General features: G+C 45.2%; 2 protein-coding genes across 22 annotated transcripts in view; one reads left to right on the top strand and one right to left on the bottom strand.

Annotated features, from left to right (window-relative positions):
* Stt3b (STT3 oligosaccharyltransferase complex catalytic subunit B) overlaps nt 1-8,135 on the top strand; it is a 65,301-nt gene extending 57,166 nt beyond the window's left edge. Inside the window, exons 11-16 of the mRNA NM_001170539.1 lie at nt 17-204; nt 820-991; nt 1,751-1,924; nt 4,165-4,278; nt 5,584-5,796; nt 7,888-8,135. Of these exons, the coding sequence (NP_001164010.1) occupies nt 17-204; nt 820-991; nt 1,751-1,924; nt 4,165-4,278; nt 5,584-5,796; nt 7,888-7,968 (942 nt within the window). The 3' untranslated portion in view covers nt 7,969-8,135. The remainder of the gene's footprint in view (nt 1-16; nt 205-819; nt 992-1,750; nt 1,925-4,164; nt 4,279-5,583; nt 5,797-7,887) is intronic.
* A 10,230-nt stretch (nt 8,136-18,365) lies between these two features.
* Osbpl10 (oxysterol binding protein-like 10) overlaps nt 18,366-24,271 on the bottom strand; it is a 255,044-nt gene continuing 249,138 nt past the window's right edge. For 20 of the 21 annotated variants that reach the window (XM_087562464.1, XM_087562465.1, XM_087562466.1 and 17 more), the window contains 3 exons: nt 23,796-23,978; nt 21,626-21,779; nt 19,333-19,448 (listed from right to left, as the gene is read on the bottom strand). In XM_087562464.1, the coding sequence (XP_087418590.1) occupies nt 19,404-19,448; nt 21,626-21,779; nt 23,796-23,978 (382 nt within the window). In that variant the 3' untranslated portion in view covers nt 19,333-19,403. 21 annotated transcript variants of the gene reach the window in all.

Below are 24,271 nucleotides of genomic sequence, written 5' to 3'. Positions count from 1 at the left end.
CGCTGTGCATCTGCAGGCAGGGAAAGTGAGAAAGCATGTGACGGAGCAGGAGAAGCCGGAGGAGGGCTTGGGCCCCAACATCAAGAGCATCGTGACCATGCTCATGCTCATGCTCCTCATGATGTTCGCTGTGCACTGCACCTGGGTCACCAGCAATGCCTACTCCAGCCCCAGTGTGGTCCTCGCCTCCTACAATCATGATGGGTAAGGGGGCACTTTGGCTGTGAGAGGGCTTTATAATATCCCCTAACCTCAAAAGGAATGTCACTCGTGAAGCTCTGATTTTGATTCTCCTTTTGAAGTTGTAGTAGAGATGCTAGGGCAACCCCACCCCCTAAGTTTACTCACTTTGTCTCTTGTGTGGCCTTCCCCATCCTGGAGGGTGGGGCGGTAGGAGCTGTAGCTTGTGCTCTTGTCCATGTGTAGTTGTGTATACTTAGTGACCACTGCTCATCACTACTGTGAGACTTGGTAGAAATGAACTGTAGAGCTCACCCTAAGCCTTACCTGAGAGGCCTGAGGGCAGGGCCCAGCTCCACCATCTCAGCAGAGCACACACTGTGTCCCAGAGTTGGTTTATTAGGATCTGTTGTTTACAAGACAAGAGTTTTGTTTTTTTTGTGGGGGGGGGCACCTTAGTTTGGGAAACAGTAGGGTAGAAAAAGCTCCTCTTTTTTTCCCCCTTGTAAGTAGGGGCTTTTGACTACCATCTTTAAAAAATTTCACCAATTTAAACACCTCAAAATGTTAAGACCTCTCCTTCACACTTAAAGACCTCATTTAAAATAAAACTGTGAGTTGTTTTGTTTTTGTTTTCAGAACCAGAAATATCTTAGATGATTTTAGAGAAGCATACTTTTGGTTGAGACAAAACACGGATGAACACGCCAGGGTCATGTCCTGGTGGGACTATGGCTATCAGATTGCTGGGATGGCCAACAGGACTACTCTGGTAGACAATAACACCTGGAACAACAGCCACATTGCACTGGTGAGCTCTCGGCTTTGTTGTTTGTTTTTAAAGAATAAAATGGTTCATGCCAATTAGCAAATCAGAGTTCACCTAGAATCAAACAAAAGATCCAGTTAGGATTCTTGTCTGCCTGTGTATTCTTGTTTTAGGAGTGGTATTATATATGCAAAATCGGAGGCTAATTTTTGGTAGCTTTTGATATATTTAGCCTACTGAGACCTCGGCAAAATCTGAAACTTAAAATGCTTGATAGTTTTTACATTGCCAATTTAAGAAAAGTCTTGGAAATATGAAAACAAGGATTTTACATTGTGCAAGATAGACAGATGTGCAAATTATATATTCCCTTTACTTTATTAAATAGTGAATCTGCATAAATGAGTCCCTTCTGTACTTTAGGTCTGAGTAGATAAATGGGCCTTAATAAATGGACTCAGCAGTTTCACAAGTGTGGTAGCTAATTATTGTGTCTGCTGGGCTCAGAAGACTCTGCTGTGGAAATCACGGGCCAGGCTCAGCCTGAGGTTGGGAGAAAACCTCTCTTTAAAAGCTTGCCTGCTTTCATTTAAAATATTAATGCCCTAGAGCTTAATTATTAAAACATATATTCAAATTTTGACAATTCTTCCATAAAATGGTTATTGTAGTTAAGATGTTAGTGAATTCCTCTAAGTTTATTACATTCACAGAAAAATCATTTCTACCAAAAATTAATGTATATCAAACTTAATTTCATCTTACAGAACAAAAAATGTATATTTAAATTTTATCCCACAGGTAGGAAAAGCTATGTCTTCTAATGAAACAGCCGCCTATAAAATCATGAGGTCTCTTGACGTTGATTATGTGTTGGTCATTTTTGGAGGAGTTATTGGCTATTCTGGTGATGATATCAACAAGTTCCTCTGGATGGTCAGGATAGCTGAAGGGGAGCACCCAAAAGACATTCGGGTAAGGGCCAACAGTTCACAGGGCCCACGTTGTTCTCCCATTCGCTGATTTACGTGCTTTTTCCTTCCTGGAACTCGGCCCCTAAGGATGGGGTTAAAGGTGCACCTTAGCACACCCAAGGGCTGCACTGTTTTTCTCAGCCTGCCCAGGTCTCTACTGCCTTAGTTACTCCATTCATTAAAATACTAACTACAATTCCTGGATTTGGTAGTCTCGCGTGCCCTGTACCAGATTGATAGCAGCATATCTGTGAGAGTATGTGTATAGGAGGGAGTGCGGTCCAGATTGGTGTTTGTACATCCTGATGTTCTGAAGTGAAAGTGTTGCCTAATAGAATGCCTGTCTCAGAACAAACCCTAGTGATTGTGCGTCCATCTCGCCTGGCATTTTCTTCGCCTAGTCTCTTGCTTCTGCCCTTCTTTTACATTTCCATTCTGCTCCACTACTAACCTTAATGCTTACAAATATGAAAGAGACCAACAATCTAGAAATTACTGTCTTTGCCTCGGTCCTGTGTCCTCTTCCATGTATATGACATTCATTGATCATGCCACTTTGTGCTTTGAAAGCCTTCAACAAATAATGGAGATGGGCCTTGAAATCAAACTGTCAGCTAGGTGCTCCAGGCAAGTTACTTTATGCCAGTCAACATAAATGCTTTGAGCGCTGGGTCTTTTTCTAGGATCTAGAATTAGTGTGGTGCCCAAGGCAAGACTTAAGCTTATGACTATTGAATGTAGGCAATGACATGTGTGGAGGTGTTTGAATATCTGTGGTAATATAGTTAAAGCCTAGCCTTACTATGGTCTGTTTCTTGGTAAAGCAAAGTCTAAACTCTTGCCTCAAGTGCAAGCTCAGCCCCCTTGCTGGTCTCTTGCCCGACTTTGTACCACTGCAGGCTGTCCTGTCCCTGAAACTTGCCTGTACCTTCTTTCGTTGGTCATCTGACATGGGTTTTTAGAATTGTGTCTTGGAGTGTTTCTCCTTCCACACCCTTGTCACCTCCTCTCCAGCCCTTTTTGGGTATACCCATGTCTCTTACTGTCCTTATAGAAGACTACTTTTCTAGTTAGATTTCATGTTTCCCATCATCTGAGGACAAGTCGATAGAATTGTGCTCATGTGAGGAAGGCACAAAAGTTGAGAGGAGAGAGAAACAGACAAAGGTGAAGCACAGTCCCAGATATCCTGCTCAGGAGAGAGTGCTGTATTTCTCCTCTCTTCCCCCAGCCCCCGAGCTGGAGGAACAAACATTCCGTCCTTTCATTAGGTTAACTGATACTTCATTCTCCTAAAACATGATTTCAGTTTGTCGATTACTTGGCACCATTAAAAGTCATAACGTGATCCAAACTTTGAAGTACATAGTTCTATGTTGTTTTATATGTGTTATTCTTAAACTATGTGAATAGATTACAAAGTATGGAAAAGTTAGTTTATCCCTCACAAGAGGAGCGCACATACACCCCTTCCTGTGCGTCATGTACTTCCTGCTGAGAACAGACCTGAGCGCTGTCATCTTAAGAAAGGGTGTGAGTTGGGGCACCAGTGCGTCCTCAGTTAAGAGGTCCCTGGTCATTGCTAGTGCTGTTTTGTATGTGGTTCTAATTTAAGTATGTGTGTGCATACATTCCACAGCGAGGAGTCTGTTACACTGTGGTCCTCATCCCCACTCACCGCCATCTCCCTACAGTCTCCATTGTGTGTGCATATTCTGTGTGATGAGCATTTTTGTCTGTGGCATAGTAAATCATTTTGTGCGTCCATTATTTGAGTCATATACAAGTATCTATAGAATATAGTCCTGTGAAAGGAAGTGTTATGTCAGGAATTGTGTCTTTACTACCTGAACTTCCATTTTTTAAAGTAGTAGCAATATATGCCTCATAGAAAAGCTAATTTATAAAATAACCCAATAAAAATTAATACAAAAATAGTGCCATATATTCTTTTTAGTTTACTGAACCTTCCCCTCCCCAAATAAAAGAGGATTTTGGAGTTTATAGGAAAAATTGAAGGCAAACTTCAAGAAAGGGTGGGAGGGCAATTGTGGGGGACTCGCTCTAGCTAATGTGGAGTTGGTCTTGCTCTTTTTAATTTTGAGGTTGTAAATCTTGACGGGATTAATTTGGGGGCTGGGGGGTTAAAAAGTATAATTTCCTGATGCTATCTCCGAGCTAGAGCCCGAAGCTCTGGGTGTGCGGGGCTGGACTGACCCTGAGCGTGTGGTTTCTCTGCAGGAAGGCGACTACTTCACCCAGCAGGGAGAGTTCCGAGTGGACAGAGCCGGGTCTCCTACTCTGTTAAATTGCCTTATGTATAAAATGTCATACTACAGATTTGGAGAAATGCAGGTCGGTTCAATAAGTTCTTCTGTTCTCTTTATTCGAATGGGGAGGGGCCTGCGACTTGAACTGTGGAGAGAGATATGCAAAGTTCCGTTCCCACTGTATTTAGATCATCTGTGGTTATAGGCCTGTGCCACCATGTCTAGCTCAATTTCTGAATGTTTTTGTAAATGTTAAAAAAAAAATTAGACCGGTGACTTTTTCTTATCTGTAAGTAATAGGGGGAGGGGTAAACTGGTTACTTGACTTTAGTGGAAACATGTTATTCTGACATTAAAAATTAGCTTTGCATTAAAAGCAATTACATAGCAAACACAGGGACCTTCATCTGGCCTCAGTCCTGCTTAAAGGCACAAATTAAATTCTCTCTTACTGAAGAGTGAGTGCACTGAAGCAGTCTGCAAGCAGACCGTCCACACTCCCTCAGCTGTTCCCCACGAGCATGCTTGCTGCCATCACGCCCCCTGTGCAGAGCCCTCAGCCTTTCCCTTGTCTCTCCACTGCCTACTGTTGTTGGTTGAGCATGTTCTGTGAGATGCAGTTCTAAGCCATTACTCCTGAGTCACTTCTCATTGATCCCCCCCCCCCCCCCCCCCGTCCTGTGTTACACAGATTGATAAACTTGTTTTGCTGTTGTTACTGTGTATTTTGTTGCAGGAATCTATGCCAACCTAAAGAGGGCCTGGAGGCTGCAGGGAGACAAGTGTCTCCTATGCTAATCTTTTATAGCCTGTAACAAGTTGTCAGTAAAGGGAACTCTACTTGCCTAGTCAGCCTGGTACCTTATAAATGAAAGGAATTATTTGTTTACTTTTCTACCAGGAATGATGTTAACCCTAACCTGAAAGGATCTGTCTGAAATTCAAAGTATGAAACAGGTTTTACCCGTTTGTAAAATAGTTGTGCGGCTGGCATGACCCTGGAGGGTTTGTGTGTCCCTGCTTTCTGTGCTGCTCTAGGGCAGATAGGCACAATGGGTACCTGCTTCTTTGTTCACCTAGGATCGCTGTAGGTGGCCTTAGAGGCAAACACCACGCCCACAGTATCTAGATGTAATTTTTTTTTTTTTTTTTTTTTGCCCCCTTTAAAAACCACTTGCCTGGGATCCAAACTGAGGCTAGGAAAAACATGCCTAGTTATAATAGTTACTCTAGAAAATAATTGTCCTGGTTCTCTGCATGAGGAGGAACTTTTTTTCCTTAAGTTTTATGAACAATTTAAGCCCTATTAGTCTCATACCTCAGGAAGCAGTTGCTGTTTTACTGAATGTCTTCTCAAGGCTGACGTTAGGTTCTAATGTTTCTTTTGCAGCTAGATTTTCGCACACCCCCCGGTTTTGACCGAACACGTAATGCTGAGATCGGAAATAAGGACATTAAATTCAAGCATTTGGAGGAAGCCTTTACATCAGAGCACTGGCTTGTCAGGATATATAAAGTGAAAGCACCCGACAACAGGGAGACATTAGGTCACAAGCCTCGAGTCACCAACATCTTCCCCAAACAGAAGTATTTGTCAAAGAAGGTGGGTACCCAGTAAAGCCATCTTGCTAAGAGGATATTGTTTAGGCTTAGTGGGTTAGTGGGCCGGTATGGAAAATGCTAATAACTGCTCATAAAGAACATGGCTGACTACGACGAAGATGCAGGGCTACAGGAATCCTCGTCAGGAGCGCCTGAGTATCCTCAAGCCACAGCCTTCCCAACCTGCTGGTTGTTGGCACGCCCAGTGGAAGTTTAGGTAGGGGCACTCTTGTTCCAGTCTTCCTCAGTGGGGTGTCTCTAGACTGTATCTTCGGTCATTGCTGCCCTACCTGCATGAAACTCAGAACTTAAAAGAACTGTAGTTACTGGTTCCTTGTCCTCAGGTTTAAAGCCCACTGGGATCCATGCTCTTAAATGGAGCTTTTATTTGCTGAGTAGATGATCTGCAGTTGAATGAGCCCTTCTGAAGCAAAAACCCAGATCATTTTTCTTAAGCTACCTAATTTTAATGTAGTTATTGTGACAGAGTTTGTAGGCAGGGATTGCAGGGAGAGCGTGGTGTCCTTTCCTAAGAAACAGTGGATCAGGAAGTCTCTACCAGGGGTCATTATTGCTTCTGTAAGTTGGGTAGATGTCCTAACCTTCCTAGTAGAGATAGCTGACAGTGAAAGGGGGCGCAGGTGGAAGTGACAGCAGCCGGTGCCGCTGTGTGGCTTGGGTGCAGAGTACTGGTTAGTAAACTGATCCAGGTAGCGCTTAGGTGTTTCCATAATCAGAGCAGTCCACTTAAACTGGGAAGGTACATGCCAACTACCTCAGAACATGAGTCATATTGTTTATTCCTTAGAAGTGAATACTTACATTTACTTTTATGAAGTTGTTTTGCTGTGTAGCCTAGGCTGATCTGAAACTAGAAATTTTCCTGCCTCTACCTCCTGAATGCTGGCATTACATGCATGTTTACCATGCTGGCAATATGTATGATAGTAAATAGAAATTCTTAAAATTTTTAGTTTGAGGAGTGGAGGAGGTGTGGTATAGCACCGGAGGTGCAGAGATTAGAAGACAATTGGTAGGAGTTGGTTCTCTCCACCAAGAGGGCAGCCTTGGTAACAAGCGCCTTTTCTAAGAGGAACATGCTGGCTGTCTCTGCTCTGAATTTTGAAGCCTACTTGAAGAGTTGTATTTAATGTAAAAACCTATTTCCTGCATGGGGTACATACAGTGCTTTCCCCGCCTCTTAGATCTGGCATCCTGTTGGTTCAGCAGATGCTCTTGTAATAGTTTCTTCCACCATATCTGGTACAGTCTTCTACCAGAAAGTATCTACATGTTAGTAGGACTGGGGGAGACAGCTTCGTGGTAAAGTGATTGTTGGTCCCCAGCACCACCTGCTGTGGTAGCATACACCTGCTAGCACAGCACTGTGGGGCAGGCAGATCCCTCCTTGTCCAGCCAGCCTTGCTGCATTAGTGAGCAGACTGTCACTGTCTCAGAAACCAGGTGGAGAAGAGTTGGGGGTTGGCATCTGACCTGTGTGCACGTATGCCTAAGTGCACACACGTACACAGAAACAGGAACCCACCTAAACAACTATTATTAGTTAGATACCAAGCTGCAAAGAATTGTTCTATTTTGACAAGATTTATGAAACTAGAGGAATGTTTGTTTTCATCCTGACCTGTTTCCTCCCTAAGAGGACTTGACAGAATAGGCCAAGTGATTTTTGCCTTTTAAGTTTTGAAGGTAGATAGATAATCATCCTCATTTGCAGATGGAAAAAGTGGGGCTCTGAAAATGGCTATATTGTATTATTTCTCATGTAGCCAATTCCCTAGGATGCTTAGCCAGTAGCAACATGGCCTTTCTAATTCCTTAGCTGGGGACCTGGACTCTGTCATCCGTCCCACTAGCTTGAGGAGGGAGGTGTGAAGGATGCCGTAGTGACCCTTTCGAACAGTTACCATACTTCTGTTCATCGCTGTTTTCTTTCGAGGCAGCAGTGCCACTGTCATGCCGCAAGACAAACTTTGAGTGACCGTCTTCATAACAGAGTAAGCTGGCTGTGTGTCTAGGTACTTCAGTGTGTAAGAGACCTGAACTAATACCATGCATTCTTCTCTCTTTCTAGACTACTAAAAGGAAGCGTGGCTACGTTAAAAATAAGCTAGTTTTTAAGAAAGGCAAGAAAATGTCTAAGAAGACTGTTTAAATACACTGTCTGGCCTGACTTGCAGCAGTCCTTGTGAGAACCCGTCTTTGCCTTCCGCTCGTGTCCTGCTTCACAGCACCAAGGGTACAGAACATCGCTGGGCCAAGTCAATGTACAAAATTTTCTGGCAATGCCTCATTTAAAATTAAATTGGTTTATTGAGAACAGCTGTTTGCGATTTGTAATGTGAAGCAAGACAGAGCCCTGCTGTGAGCATCTGGCAGAAGGTTTTTTTTTTTTGGTTTTTTTTTTTTTTTTTAATTATTGGTACATATTACCCTTCAAATCTGAGAATTTGGACTAATTGCACCAAAGAACCCTCTAATTTGGTCCCTGGCACATGCATACCTGTCAATTTTTTTCTTTTACCAGACCTGCATTTTATTTGAATTACCCAAATAGCAATATGTAAGACTCAAATGCAGATGTGACAAGAGCTTCTTGACCAGTAAACCAACTAGCCCAGGTCTGAGAGAGACGTGTTAGAAGAGAGTCTACGTCTGTGAACTCTATTTATTTTTCTGTTTCTCCGGTGTGAAGAATGTTTCATCAAATGTCCACTTTGTCGCTCACTGCCGCTATAAGCAGCTGCTGCTGACGGTGGGCCTTGCGTAGTTAGCTGATAGATAGATGTTTGTGTTCAGGCATCAGCACTGCGGTTAGCAGGTGTCTTCACCAGGTACTTACAGAGCAGATTTCATGCATTCTTCATTCAAGGGCTAAATTTATATCCTTTGGGAATCATGGCGAGCACACACAGGATGTTGCTGGCCAGGATGGCTATTACCTTAGTACTTAGGTTGGCTCCGTGTTTCCACGCAGATGATTAAGGGGGAAAGCCCTTACAGTGGACAGGCATCCAGAGTTCATTTCTGTGACTACACAGTGACAAAGGATTTGTAAACTTTGCCTGGATTTTCCTCATTTTATACCAGTTTTGTTCATCACGATGATTTCTGTTCACTGCTTCATGTTTTGATACCTTAAGCATTTGATGAAACACTCTTTAGTGCTATATAGGCATTTTCTTACTTTTATTACAAATGTGACAATTGTCAAAAGATGCACTAAAATATAAATGGAGATTGAACCTGTTCATTTTCCAGCTTATAGGCAACTTTATACAGACTTGAAAACTTTATCCAGTTGTTTAGTAAAGTGAGAGAGAGGTTTCCTGCCACAGGAGAACTTTTTACACACCACACCACTGCTTTGGTGGGAAAGTACAGAACAGTATGTACCTTTTATGAAGAAACCGTAATTTACAACGCTCCGTGAGAATGTTACTGCTGACTTCCTTTTCCAAGGTGTAGAATATTCTTTGATTTATAGAATTCATTCTTGATCCAGATGATGGTTCTTTTACAGACCAATATTAAGAAAAAAAAAAAAAAAGCTGAACATTTTCACAAATAAATTGTAACTAAATCTGGATTTCTGATACCTTGTCATTTGGGGGATTTTATCTTACTTTGCTTTACAATTCAATGCAGAGACGTTATTGACCATAAGGGAAATAAAGTTAATTCAAATTTTGTGTTAAGCCTTGTCTTTTGCAGACCTTGTTTTTGAAAGAAGTGCAGAGTTCTGACCCCATTCTTCCCTCTCTACTCACCTTATAAAGGTTTTAGCCAAATATGTGGAAAAATAAGTTTGTTCAAAACATGTTTTTAAATATTACCTTTTTACTCAGAATAAACCGTACCTCGTTTTGACTTTTTGGGGGTCCGGCAATGGAAAGAAAGGCAGGCCAGGCTGTCATGGTACCCATTCCATGGGGCTCCGAGATGGCAGAGCTCAGTGTTGAGTGCCATTTTCCTGCCATGCCTGCACCTTTTTCAGGTTGGGGAACAAGTTTGGTTTGAGGCCTGGTGTTTGTGAAGCTCACAGTGCTGGTGTGGGGAAGTGACAAGGTGGTGGTTTTACCACACCCGGAGTGTCAGCTGCTGAGCTTAGAAGCTTGTTTCGAATCTAAATTCATTTTATGTATGATCACTAACCCTAAATTTCACAGTGGAATTTTCAGCATCATGACCTTGAAGCTTTCCAGAGAAATTCCGTGGCAAATGGCACCCGGTATAATATCAACTAGGCCACTTCAGCTTCCACACTGACATTGTTACCCTGCTTAAGTTACAGTGCTGGCATTCTGAGTGCCTGAGTGGTGACCAGGAGGCCCCAAGACTGGACATGAAAACATCGTCTGTACTACTGTGTTGCTAGTCAAGCGACCACAGGATCTGGAGCTGCTGCTCACTCTTGGAAAATTATTACAGCCTTGGCATTGTTGCTCACTGGTTGGACACTACCACTAGCCAAAACTTGCTCTGAAGTCCATAGATCGGGGCTAGGGAGATAACTCAGTTGGTAAAGTGCTGGTCATCAGGCCTTAGTTACACCACCAAGCTGTGACCTGTGTACTAAGGGCAGAGAAGAGACAGGAGGACCCCTCGAGCTCACTGGCCAACCATTGTAACTGAATTGTTGAGCTTCTGGTTCAGAAAGAGCTGGAAAACTAGGGTAGGGTGTGACTGAAGCAGCTGGCGTGCGCTCTGCTTCCCCACATGCTGTGCTCTTGAGTGTACACACAGCATTAGACAACTGAGCCACCATTTTTCATCTGGCTGCTGCTTCTCATGGTTTTTGTCTGTTTGCCTTGCTTGCCTTAACCCTGTTGAGGTGAGGAGATAGCTGGACATGCAGTTCAGTGGAAAGACCAAGTAAGCAAACTAATGAAGTGCCAGGACTGACACAGAAATGAAAATGACTGTATGCCATTTGAGTTAACTAAAGAGGAGGAGGATTTACATCCTCGGCCAGGATCACTCCAGGAGAGGCAGCAGCATTCCTGAAGCTGCTCCTGTGTCCTCCCGGCCACTGCCTCCTCAGTAGTTTCCTCTTAGTGTGGTTGGGTGCACCTACTCTCGGGGCTGTGGAAGTGGAGTCCTGGAGCGTACAGACTTTGCCTAGGCAGTTTTTCGGCTTTCATCAATATTTAATACTCCGTCCCTCCGCAGCTTGTTCAAACACCTCCATTTTCTTGTTGGTTTATTGATGGACATTTGCAAATAATGCCAAGAAAATAAACATTTCTCTCAGCTTTCGCCCACAGTTGGGAGTCTCGGGATAAAGTCACTTTTGATGCCTCCGTGTTCTCAGCAGCCTTTCACTTTTTCTCTTACCTTCTTCCTTGCCTCCAGCCCTCTGGCTGGCCCAGAACTCTTGGCCATGATCCTCTTACTCAGCCTCCCGTGACGAGATTACTAACTACGGCACCAAGCACAGTGAGAACAGATAATGATTCCTTTTCTTTACTTTGTCTTCCTTGGCTCACCAGAAAAGTGTAGGCCATTTGGAAATGCATTTTTTTCTGGGGTGTATGTTCTGGTTCATGCTCTACTGTTTTGTCTCTGGAAAGTTCATTATGTATCTCATCTGTGTGGTCATCAATACTCAGCTTACAGGCTGTTAGGGATTAATCTCTTTGATCTTATGTATGTCTGTGGTTGTCTGCACCTTGTTTAAAAAGCTCTTTTCATGGGCTGAAGAGCTGGCTTGATGGATAAGGTGCTTGCTGGCAAGCCTGAAACCCCTGGGATGCGCATAGCGGAAGGAGAGACCAGACTCCTCCAGTTTGTCCTCTGGTCTCCACACATGCCCACCCCAAAACATACACAATAGATACATAAATATGTAATGCTAGAAGATTAAAAAAAAACCTTTTTGTAAAACCACCAACACCGTGCCTGTCCTTCCTTTGACTCTGCCTGTTCTCCTTTGCCTTCTACCCAGGATCCCCTTGTTGAGTACATTGTGAAGTGCCTGTTTATTGGTGATTGTCCTGGCTTATAGGCCTAAAGTTTCTATTTTAGGGGCTGTGGTGATAACTCGGAGGTTAAGGATGCTTGCTGCTCTTGCAAAGGACCTGCTTTTGGGTGGTGTAACTGCAGCTCCGAGGAGTCTGACACCCTCTCTGGCCTCTACTCAAACATGTACACAAACACAGACCAGACACATAAGTATAGGTGTGTATGTAGATTTAAACCTTATATTTTAGCCATGACGGCTAACACATTTGTCATCCCAGCACTTGGGAAGTTGATGCAGGAGGTAAGTTCATCCTCAGCTTCATAGTAAGTTCAAGGCCAACCCTGAGCTACACGACACTCTGCTGCCTCAAAAGAGTGGCTTCTGTTAGCCGGTGTCCTAGTGTGTGATTTTTGGTAACTAAGTCATAAACCCCTAATATCTCCTTATTAGAATATAGAAGCATGTGTTCTTACGTAATGTTTTACTTGCCCTTGTCCTCGGTGTTCTGGCATCCCGGGGGATGGGTTTGTTTTGTTCCTTGTAATTGGTTTGCACTGCGTTGCCTGGCTCCTCTCAGGGAAGCTGGTGGTCATTTGCCATTGAGTATAATCTCTGCAGAGACCTTTGATCAGATCAATCGTGAACATTTTATCTTGAGATATGTGTGTGTTAGGCAGAGGGTCTTACTCTCTAGTCTGGTTGTCATGAACTCGGGGCCTGCATTAGGCTTTTGAGTGCTGGGATTACAAGCATTTGTCACTATGATGGTTATAAATGTTTGATTTATGTCTGTGTGAGTATGCTGGTCAGCTTTTTGTCAACCTGGCACAAACTGGAGTCACCTGGAGAGAGGAACCTCAAGTGAGAAGACGCCTTTATCACAGTGTCATATGAACATGCCTGTGAGCCACTACTGATTGATGGAGGACGGTCCAGCCCGCTGTAGGCAGCACTGCCCTGGAAAAGTGGTCCTGGGCTGTAGAAGCAGCATCCTTGTTCCTGTCTTGTCGTCTCGCAATGATGAATTCTAACCTTCCTTTTTTGTATTTTATCACAGCAACAGAAAGCAGACTAGGTCAGAAATTGGTGCCAGACAGTGGGCTACTGCTGTGACACAGCTGACCATGTCTTGGGAGGATTGTGGAATTGTTTGAAACGTTGGGCTGGAAAAGCCTTTGAGCTACTCATGTGGGAGTTCTGAAGATTAAGAGTGTAAAGAGAAATCCAGGCTATAGAAGCCTGGATTGTAAGTTTCAGAGGAAGCAAAAACAATCAGGGCTGTACAGGCGATATATTTGAATTAAGAATCTGTGGTTTCTGATCAGCTTGGGCTAAAGAATCCTCTCTGATTCATAAGAGACTAGCATCAATGAGGTAAAATCTTATGGAAAGTATTTTTTCAGGGTTAGTACCCAGAAAGCGATGTTCCAGAGTGGGCCAAGGCTCCATCTCAATCGGTGGCCAAACTTGGTAATGTATAAGGGTCTCCCATGTGGTACTAGTATTGAAGGCATAAAAGGGTCATCATAGTGGCTGAGAGCACTAGGAGAGGCCATTGGTGATAGTGCAGCTTCAATTGCAGCGGAGACCCCAGGATTGCAGCGGTCATGGAGAAAAGCTGAAGCTTAGCACCATGCAGCACAGTTGGAGTCCCCAAAGAGAAGCCAGGAGACCATTAAAGGTGCAGCCTCAGTTGTGATGGGGACTCCAGCAGTTGGAATTGTCAAGCCCATAGGGTAACAATGTGGACAGTAGCTGGCGTTGAGTATGCCTGAGCATATAGGGTAACCTGCGTGTGATGCTCACGACAAAACCAGAGCGATGGGGAGAGGGGTTACCCAAGCCCTTTGGACCCCAGATCGTGAGTGAGTCCCAAATGTCAAACACTGAGCTGTTCATACAGTTGGATTTAGGGTTCGCTTTGATCTGGTTGCAGTTGCCCTGGTTCTCTTGAACTAAGTATTTAACTTTTTTTAAAATAGAAACCCATAGTTAAAAGACTTAAAGCTTTTTAAACATTTGAGTTTTTTAAGGACTGGGACTTTGACATACAGGTCTCACAACAACTTGAATCAGGTCTCGTACTTTGTGTGCTGAATATCAAATTTGAGCTTAGCAGCAAGCGCCTTTAGATACCTGCTGAACAGTCTTGTCAGCCGTGATGTGACAGGATGCATAGATAACTAACAGTGAGCATGGTTTTAAGTTGTGTCTCCTAGTACCTAGAGAGTCTCTGTTCTGTTGCATGGGCTTTTCTCTTGTTAGTTGTTGTCTATGGTCTCATCTATGTAAATGGGGTTTTGGTGGTAGAAGCATTATATTAAGAAGCTGTATGGGTAAGTGTAGGCCAGGGCTCTTGTTTTTACTTTGGAGGAGATTGTTTATCTTCCAGAGAAGTAGGGAAATTTGACAAACCAGAATCACCTGAACTCAGTTTAAGGATTAAATGTTATATACAATTCTGGCCTACTATCATTGCTCCCATTGTAATGTTGTGCAAAGACTTCAGCCAGATACTTGGGTATAAACATTGTTTCTCTCCTATAAAGGTATGAACAGCTCTTTGGCCTCTGCCAATTTCCAAGGAAAATAGCCCCAAATGCTGGCTTTATCTCAGAATGTGTATTTCTTCTGGTATACTGGCCTGTGTTCATCTTGCAATAGGATTCTTCTATACAGATTTTCCAGCCATCTTTGCAGGGCTCTTGGTCCATACTCTAGGCTCCTGCTGTCAGAACGAGACTCTTATGACACATTGTCCCTTTGGATCCCAGAACACACGTAGCACCTGTTTCTTACATCTCCACAGCCTTAGTTTAATGGACACTACCGAAGTTATGTTCCTGAACACTATCACAGTCTCAGAATCCTTCTCGGAAAGTAGGACACATTCGGGGCCTTGTTTCCAGTTCTGAAAGCAACCTGGAGGCATTTGGATCGAAACATCAGGTGTCTGCTCTGTTCAGATGTCTTTGGTAAAAGGTTGAGGACCAAACCAAAAACTGAAGGTAGTACGGGTAGTCAGAGTGACTAGCCAATGTTCTTGGTAAGTTCTGCTGTCCTCGCTGTTAAAAGCCACCATGACTCACCACCGTATGATCCTCCTCATCATATGATCCTCCGTTGGCAAAGATTAGCCTGGATCAGAAGCTCAGGCCTATTAAGGTCTGAGGGGAAAGTTTTAGAAAAAGGGCGCTATTCTAGCCCTGTGAAGAAAAGCACAGTAACAAACATTGCAGTGAGGCTAACTGGAGTCTGAAGCCCTCTCACCAAGGAAGATGCAAGTAGGGTTCAGGGAAACCTAGCCACGAGGCAAGCCTGCCAGCTTCTGTCTCCCATTATGTAACACCTCCCATCGTACTGGGTGTGTGCTGATTTCTGCAGGACTCAATTAGTTTCACTTCAGTTCATCACCACTATTCACTTGTTTCTTCCATTTAATTGGCTCAATGTTGAAACTGATCAAAAAGTGATTTCTCGGGCTGGAGAGATGGCTCAGCGGTTAAGAGCACCAGACTGCTCTTTCAGAGGTCATGAGTTCAATTCCCAGCAACCACATGGTGGCTCACAACCATCTGTAAAGAGATCCGATTCCCTCTTCTGGTGTATCTGAGGACAGCTACAGTGTACTTATATATAATAAATAAATAAATCTTTAAAAAAAAAAGTGATTTCTCTACTGATCTGGTTATGTGTCCTTAAACCACCCCATTCTGACACTGAAGCCCTAAGTCAGCTCGTGCAAATTCTGCCTCTGTTCAGTGGCCCACAGGCATGTCCTGGCATCTTGACAAAACAAAGGCCTGTCATCATCTGCCCTGCATCTGATGAAGGAACTTGTACCAAATACATTAAGAAGTATAAGGAAGACACATAGAAGATCATAATGAAGTCTTGACAGAAGAAATCAAAATGGCAAATAGAAACAAATGTAGTAGCCACCAGGCTCACTAAAGTAAACATTGGTAAATGTCCAAAAATGGCCCCATATTGGTGGGGATTCAAATGGCTTGACCTTAGTGTGATTTGAAGATAAACGTACCCTAGTTACATCCAACATTCTTCGAAGTTGTCAAAAGTAGACAAGATAGGGCTGAGAAGATGGCCCAGCAGTTATAAGGCCTACTGCAAAAGAAGAAAACTGGGGTTCAGATCCCTAGAACCCATAGGAGTGTCCACCACCTGTTACCTCCAGCAGCTTTGGCTTCAGAAGTTCTAGGTGTGACTAAGAGAGCCTTCCCCAAAGGAGAATTTGAAGGAGTGATGGAGGAGATTCCCAACATCAGCCTGGGGCTAATACATGGACATGCACACACATATGCATGTAAAAAGAAATAGAGTAATTGATAATTGGGGCTCACATAAAGGGGAAAAAATGTTTCTTTAAAGAAAAATAGCCAAAACACAATTGGAGTTAAGGAGCCCAGCGAGGATATGTATAGCATGTGGTTAAGGCCCGAGGCAGGTAAACCAGCGTGTATCATTTCAGGATCTTGCAGCATCCACAGAGGAAAGAGGACCACACACCCAAGGGCTGACAGTGCTCAGTGAAGAAGAGCAGAAAAAGGGATGGAGACTTAGTGTGAGTGGGATCTTGGGAAGTGAAGAGAATGTTTTGCCAGACTGTGGTCAACACCATTCCACTGACCACTCTAACCTGCACCAAGAGCAGGGACAGTGAGTGAGCCAACAGAAGAGCCCAGACCTTCCCTCCTGCAGTGTGTGACAGTCCAGTGACATCCCACCGCCAGGAGGTGGAAGACAGAGAGCTCTGTTGGGAGCTGCCTAGGGAACAGGCTCCATTCTGCCTCTTATTCCCTCAGGTAAGGCTGGGCAACCTCTGGAAGGTGCAGGCAGTGCTCATGAGGCTGCCCTGGGGTTCGCACCAGGTCCAGAGTTGAAGGGTGTAGAAGATTGTGGGGAGAATAATACAGCTTCAAAGATTCTGAGACCTGGGAGAGAAATTTCAGGGAATTTTAAGATTTACCAGGGAATATTAAGATTTACCATGCGTCTGTGTGGTGGTGCTGGTGGGCAATTGAGGAGGTGGTGAGGCCCTTGCCCACAGAGAGGGAGTCAGGTGCCCTGGAGCTGGAGCTCTCAGTGGCTGTGAGACACCTATTGGGGCGCTGGAAACTGAGTTTGGGTCCTCTGCAGAAGCATAAGTGCTCTGACCCACTGGATCATCTCTCCGGCCCCAGAAATCACATTTTAAAACAGAATATACAAACCCAAGAAGAGCTGCCAGGCTGTGCGTGCGCCTGGCTGAGAGGAGGGACTGGGCCCCCTGCTCATTTAGGTGAAGGTTTTCCCAGATGTGGAGCCAGCATGCAGAAGGTAGCAATTTTCAAAAGTCCACTTTGCAAGGGAGAGAAGGAAGGCAGTCAAAGCAAGAAAGTGTGGCCTACTTCATGGAATTTTTTTTGTGTGGTCTTGGATTTTCTAGACAACATGATAGTATCCACTATAAGAGAATGTCCATTCTGCTGAAACACATCTGTCTTGTCCTTACCTAATCATACTACTTAAAACTTTAGTGTCAGTGGCGGTGACATAAGCAGCCTTAACCTTTGTTCTCAGGCATGGAGGGAGAGCTTCTAGCTTCTCATCTTCGTAATCTTTGTGGTGGTTTACATAGACTTAATGCATTGGGTTTGGGGAGAGTTAGTTTTTTTTGTTGTTGTTTGTTTGTTTTGTTTTGTTTTGCCATGAACGGGTACTGAATCTTGTCAAATGCTCCTCCTGCATGGGTTCAGATGCCTGTTGCTTGCCTCCTTATTAACGTGGTATGCTGTGCTGATATTTTCATGCATCGTGCATTCAACCGCCTTTGCTGTCTGAGTACACTTCATTGTTGTCATGCACAATCCTTTAAATGTGCTGTGGAATTCGCTGCACTAGTATTTGAGAAAATTTGAACCAATATTTATACAGCATGCTAGTGACTTTTTAAATCTGCCCTTGCTTTGGCATTGGGCATCATCTGGCAAACTAGGCCAATCCAGAATGGATGGCATAACTCTCAGTGTTTGGTAGGATTCATCTAAGGCCATCTGGTCCTGGTATTTTTTTGGTTGGGAGATTTTAAGTGACTGATCCAATCTCCTTACTATTTATAGATCTGCTTTCTTAGTCCATGACTCACTCTCAGTAGGATGTGTTTCTAGGAATTTGCTTTCTTTGTCTAGGCTTCCAGTTCTCCCAGGACTGTTGTTAGAGATGGTGTCTCAATTGTCATGCTTGGATTGGCCCTAAACCCAGGACCCAAGCATTTGCTTTCCTGTATTTCAAACAGGGTTGAGGACTAGAGACACAGCTCAGTGGTTAAGAGAGTCTACAGCTCTTGAAAAGACTGTGGTGATCAACTGTCTGCATCCATATCAGCAGCTCTGTCCGTGATCACTGGCGACTCTGGCTCCAAGAGATCCCACACCCTCTGCACTTACAAGCACACACAAAATACATCTTTTTAAAAAAAAATTAAATATAGTTATGGTTGTTATTAGTACCTAAGCAAGAAGATTTGAGATTGAGCCACTGATCAGAACTTTTAAATCCCTAAAAATAACACACACAAGACACAAGAGTATTTAATCGAAATATATTTGTCTAATGTCTACAAAGTATCAACAGTTGGTCTTAAGAAAGCGGACAAAAGGCACAAAATTAGTATTACTACAGAGAAGCATTCATGCTACTGAATTTTATAAATATCACTGGGGTGGTATGGTAAAAAATAAATTAAGCACTGAGCAAAAATCAAATTAGACTTTCTTTTTCTCGATTTTGTTTGGTCCGTGTTTGACCTATGTGAAGGCTGAAGACGAACTCTTCTGGGACAGTGGGGGCTCATGGCTGTCCTACTTACAGAGGCTTTCTGGCAGCTTGGGTTTAAATTAAGAAAAAGAAATAAGACTTTTTGTTCTCTTTCCCCAACTAGATATGAGGCAGTGGTGGTCCGTGTAGTGTACGCATGCGTGAATTGACCCTCCAGAGCCCTTGTCATGATTGTGTGATTTCTTTTCTGCTGTGAAGAACACAGGATCTCATGATCTGGGCATGAGAAGTATCAGAAAGACTGGATAAAACCACCTGGTGGGCCTGGCTCCGATTCCTCAGGAGTCACTCCCTTCTAGAAGGCTCCATATCAGCCTCCAGTGACTCCCGGTCCTCTTGTTCAACTTGCTCTTTCCAGGATGTGGACAGACAACCTTGGACTTGGATCAGAACAAGTATCAGCAAAGGGTGGCCACTCACCCTTCTGCCAGGATCGAGCTCCTTTTTCAGACAGGGACTTCAACCGGCTGTGCCCCTTCAGCCTGCATTGGGACATGAGCTGGCAAAACTGTGGCAACGTGAGAAAGAACACCGAATCTCGTGAACAAAAAGGAGCTCAAGATTACCCAGGTCAGCCTCGGCGGGTGTAGGGTGCCCACGTGCCTCGGCTGCTCTTGAATAAAATCCTTAGGCAGGATCTGGAGGAGCATGTTTCACAGGGTGAAACCCCTTTCTCTGGCTTGGATGCTAATGAGATTTCAGCAAATACCAACAGAATCTTGATACTGTACCACTTTAATTCCTACAAAACCAGGCCTATCACGGGGAAAGCACTGCACCTCTGCCCATCAGTGTGTCTTCCAAAGGGGGTTGAAGTACACCCAGCCATCGCCCTGAAAGAGAAGGAAGGAGGTGCCAGGAGGACCTAACAGAGTCAAGAAGCAGGGACACCTCCCACCCAGCCAGCCTCGGGTATACAAAGCCCGCACCAGTCAGGACCCAATCCCCACACTGCACACCAGGCCTGTCTGATGGTCTCCCTGCCCCTTCTCCAGCTTATCTGAGGATACATTTCTCCCTGCCTAACTGAGATAAAAATACGCATTTGCTTTAAAAAAAGGTCCCATGAAATGACCAACAGAAAAGGGGTCTTGCCAGCTTCTTCTCTGTAGATGACTTGGCCAAAGATAATTTCAGGACAGTGGTGCTAGAAAAGAGAGGTTGGCTGGATGAAGACTCAGAGTCACCTCAGAGGTGAGGGAGGAGTCTCACAGACCAGTGATGTGAAAGCCCGCCCACCCAGTGAAGGCTCTTCGCAGGTGTTGCCACAGTGTATCCAAGGACAGATGCCACAGAAGGAAAACTGCCCACCATTCAGGCAAGGAAAAGGGCATCTGTAGTCAGGTGATGAACCGAAAGGAAGTGCATATATGAAAGCTAAGCATCCTCGTGTCAGGGTGGCATGTGTCCCTAGTCCTGTCACAGACATGGAGGCTTTTACCAAACCCTTGAAGATAGAACTTCAAGTAGTGTTTTTTTTGTTTTGTTTAATGAATAAATTTCCACATAATTCAGGCAAATTCTCTTAAAGACAGGACTCTCCTCTCAAGGAAAGCTTCTATCATCTGAGTGAAGCACCCACATGGGAGGCCCTTGGAGGCAGTTTCCCAAGTACCTTCAAATCTGAACCGAAATCCTGCCTTCCAGCCACAGCCTCAGCTTCTACTTCCTGTTCCTGTCCTTAAGTCCCACCCAGCCCATCCCTGTCACTAGGGTGCCCTAGCTCACCACAATCCCAACAATCCATCCATCCCAACGAGCTAAGAGAGTAGTGACACCTGGGCCCACTGGCCCATCCCGATTGACTATGGGCCTTTAAAGGTGAACAACCTCTTAGCATCATACAGATCTGATCTTCATAAAAACTCAATCCTGGCTCCTCACTTAAGAATCATTCTAGGGGCTGGGGATTTAGCTCAGTGGTAGAGCGCTTACCTAGGAAGCGCAAGGCCCTGGGTTCGGTCCCCAGCTCCAAAAAAAAGAACCAAAAAAAAAAAAAAAAAAAAAGAATCATTCTGATATCTGGATGGCAGATAAAAACTCCTGACTCTTCCCACTCCTCCTTAGCCCACTCTGACGAGCCTGAAGCTCACTACCTGGCTGGGAGTGAGTCCGCCTTCACCTCCCAAGCAATTACTGAGAGTTCAAGCATCCAGTGGCCCCAGAAGCAAACTGAGCTGTACCCCAGGCCTCACCCCAATTGCTTCCTAAACAACCTTGCAACGCCATGACACAATCTGGAATCGATTAGGAAGGCGGGATGGGGACAGGCTGTCTAGATTAGGTAAGCCTGTGTCTGCAGAATCCTCTTGGTTATGTTAGTTCAAGTAGGAAGACCATGGGAGCTCATGCTCTCCACCCTTACTACAGATGGTGACTAGCTGTCTCAAGGACCTACCACCTTTACTTGCCCCCTGTGATGGACCAGATGGACTGTGACCAGGAATTGTGAGCCGAATAACCTTTTCTCCCGAGTTGCTTTTGTCAGGGCGTTTTTATCACGGGCACAGGAGACAAAACTAAGGTTGGCTTCAGATGGATACCCAGCACGCACCTTGCCTGCTTCCCTGAGTGTGGCAGGAGTCGGGGCAGCATTTCAGGCAGAGGCCTCTGCTGAGCTCTGCTCCCCATGTCCCTTCCATGTGACCCACAGGAGGTCACGTTCTGTGGCAGTACTCAAGGGGGAGGCAGCAAGGGGACCAACGGCTAGGTGGGAATAATGGTAGAGCAGAGCCCAGTCCCCTCCTTCTAGGCCTGGCTGGCTAGAAGTGGTTTTTGAGGGGGGAACACTGCAGGAGAAGTGTCAGCTACACACCTCTGCCCTCAAGATTGTATGAGATGCCAAGATGTTACTGGGGAAACTCGAACCTAAATCCCAACCCCCAACCTGAGCCAGAGCCACACTCTGTCCTGCTCTGCCCAGGGCCTGTATGTCCTGTCTGTCCAACTGTCTCAACAATAAAAGTTGAGGTGACCTTAGGGCTAGAGCCTGGTAGCAGGCCAGGCTTACCTCCGGGATGAAGTACTTGGGTCGCCATGGTGTGCGAAGGGTCTCCCGTTTCCTTTCCTCCGTTCTCTGCTTCTCCTCTAGACGGCGCTTCTGCTCTGTGGCTGCGTCAATGTCCCCAAGCCTCAGGTAGTGGGTGACTTCCTGCCAGAGGTTCCTAGAAAGACGAACAGTAAAGGGAGCCATTGGGCTAGGCCATCTATGGCGGTGACAGTGGCCAGACGAGGGAGGGCATTTAGGCTCCTGTCTGGGGGAATCCAGTAAGGTATCCTGAAACACAAGAGCCATGGGTGGATCCAAGGCTCCTTGGTTACGTGTCTGCTGCCTTCACACTACCTGTTCCAAACAGCAAGACTTCCTCATGTTCTGAGTATAGCTCTCGAGATGGAAGCTACTGGAAAGAGTAGGCAGATCGCTTCCCCCCATCCACACTGGGGCAGCAGGTATTCACAGCCCTTACCAGGCACCCTATAAACATCTTAGAGACACTTCAATCCTCATGACCCAATGACATGGAGGGGCTATATGAACAACTGCATTTAGCCAAGAAAACCCATGTCAAATGGGTACAGGTGAGGGAACCTGCCTAAGAAAAGCCCAAATGCCCTGCTAGGAGGAGGAGGGATGGGAGGAAGAGGAAGTCAGGGGCAACCCCAAGAGGTTGCCAAAGTAGTGCAGGGTGTGGCACGGTCAGGGTAGCGTTCCCAGGCTTGCCTCTGGGGTCCAAGACAAGACCTTTGCTCAGACCACACTCTGTTCGTTGGGAGCAGACGGAGTATCATCAGCCCACTCTGCTGAGGTAGTCTACCAAGAGAAAAGGCTGCACCAACCACAGTAAGGCTCAGTTAACTGTACACGTGATAGTCTCTCTGCAGGTAACCGGAGGTCTGGGAGCCAGCAGGGATGGGTGGTAGGGACTGGGGTGTAGAGAGAGCATCCACTCTGAGCCTTCAGTAGAGAGCTCAGTTTCCAGGGAGTGAGCCTCAGGCTGCCTTTGTTACAGTTTCCTGAGTCTTACAGTGTTACGTCCAGAATGGCTTCTCAGCTGGCTTTCCTACTGTGCTCCTCACAGGGTTCCAAGTACCCAGAGGCCGACCAAGGAGCAGCTGAACCTCAACCTGGCAATGCCCCTCAGAGGCAGTGGGACCTGGTGGTGGACTTCCTCCTTACTGTACCCTTCTCTCTTCCTGCAGCCATGGCCCAACAGGGCAGGTGGGTGGGGGAGAGCTCATGTCTCTACACAGAAGGTGTATTTGCTACTCACTGCTATCAGTGAATATGACTGGGTTTTGAACTAGTACCCAGGAAGAGGGTACCAAGCCTGACAACCTAAGTTGGATCCCAAGAGCCTACATCATAGGAGAGCTATCCTCTGCTCTCCATGTGTAGCATACCCGTGCACATACACATAAAATGAATATAGAAAAAAACTTCGTCAGGTCTCAGTTGGACTCGTGACCCATGCTGGCTTAGACTGAAATATCAAAACAGCAGCTCCTATGAACAATCAGCTTGTGGACCTGTGTAGCTGTCATCTCAGCAGTCACACGACAGAGTGCACAGTAGTGGACATACTAATGAAGTGGATACTTCATGATTTACTTAACCATTTTCTAAATGCCAGGTATGTATGCAGATGGTTTCTTTCTTGACTTGTTTTCTCAAAAATAAACATGTTTGAATCTTTTCTGAATTTAATAATCTCCCATGCCAGCAGATCTCCTGAAACAGAATGGAAGATTAAAGTGCGCTCATGTGTTTAAATCTAATGGTCCCTAAACTGCACCTGCTTCTCTCAGAAGCACGGCTGTATGCAGCCGGCTGCACTACCTGTGCCAGCACTCAACAGTTTAAAGTAACTGTCGAGAAAAGTCTTGCTGTTTCCCTGCATAGTTCTTTCAATTACCAGCAACTCTGATTAATTTATAATCAACCAATAATCCTGAAGTGGACAAGCTTTTTCAGAACAGGCAGCACACATCTGCCAGATGTGGATGGTAGCCCACCCTGTAGCTGCAGAACCGCCCGAGTGATGGCTATATCGGTCTGTCCCAAATGGACGGACGAGGGAAGGGGCGTTCCAATAGCTTAAGGAAGCACTCTGGTCCTTTGCTGTTAGTTATGCTGCTGAAGTTCCCCTCAGATCCCTCAGCCAAGGCAGGGACAGGCATACCTGGACTCCATGGGCCCCTGCTTCTCCAGAGGTCTAAGCTTCTTAGGATACACAGGCAGGGTGGTCGTGTCGATGACTTTGGTCTCCCCGTTGCTGTAGGTGAACTCCAAGGTGCCGTTCCACTCCCCGTGCGCTTTGCAGACGATGGTGTTGGTGGGGTTGTGCTTCACTTCAGCTGTGACCCTGAATTAACGAGGTCAAATGAATCAAAAGGGGGGCTCGTGTCCAGAGACTTTTCAAAGGGCAGTTTAGGGAGAAGGAATTGGTTTGCAGTTTGGCTCAGAGACTGGGTCTTAAAAGAAGTTAGAATATTCTGGATCAAAACAAGAAAAGAAGGTAGGTGGATGTGTGGGCTCATTCCTGTAACCCCAAGCACTTAAGAAACAGGAGTGGGGTAACCTAGGCAAGAACGAGGCTAGCCAGATAGACGTTGAGAGAGAGAGAGAGAGAGAGAGAGAGAGAGAGAGAGAGAGAGA

Source organism: Rattus norvegicus, chromosome 8 (genome assembly GCF_021556685.1).
Source record: "Rattus norvegicus strain SHRSP/BbbUtx chromosome 8, alternate assembly SHRSP_T2T, whole genome shotgun sequence".
NCBI classification, from domain to species: Eukaryota; Metazoa; Chordata; class Mammalia; order Rodentia; family Muridae; genus Rattus; species Rattus norvegicus.
This window is presented reverse-complemented; position numbering and strand designations above follow the sequence as displayed.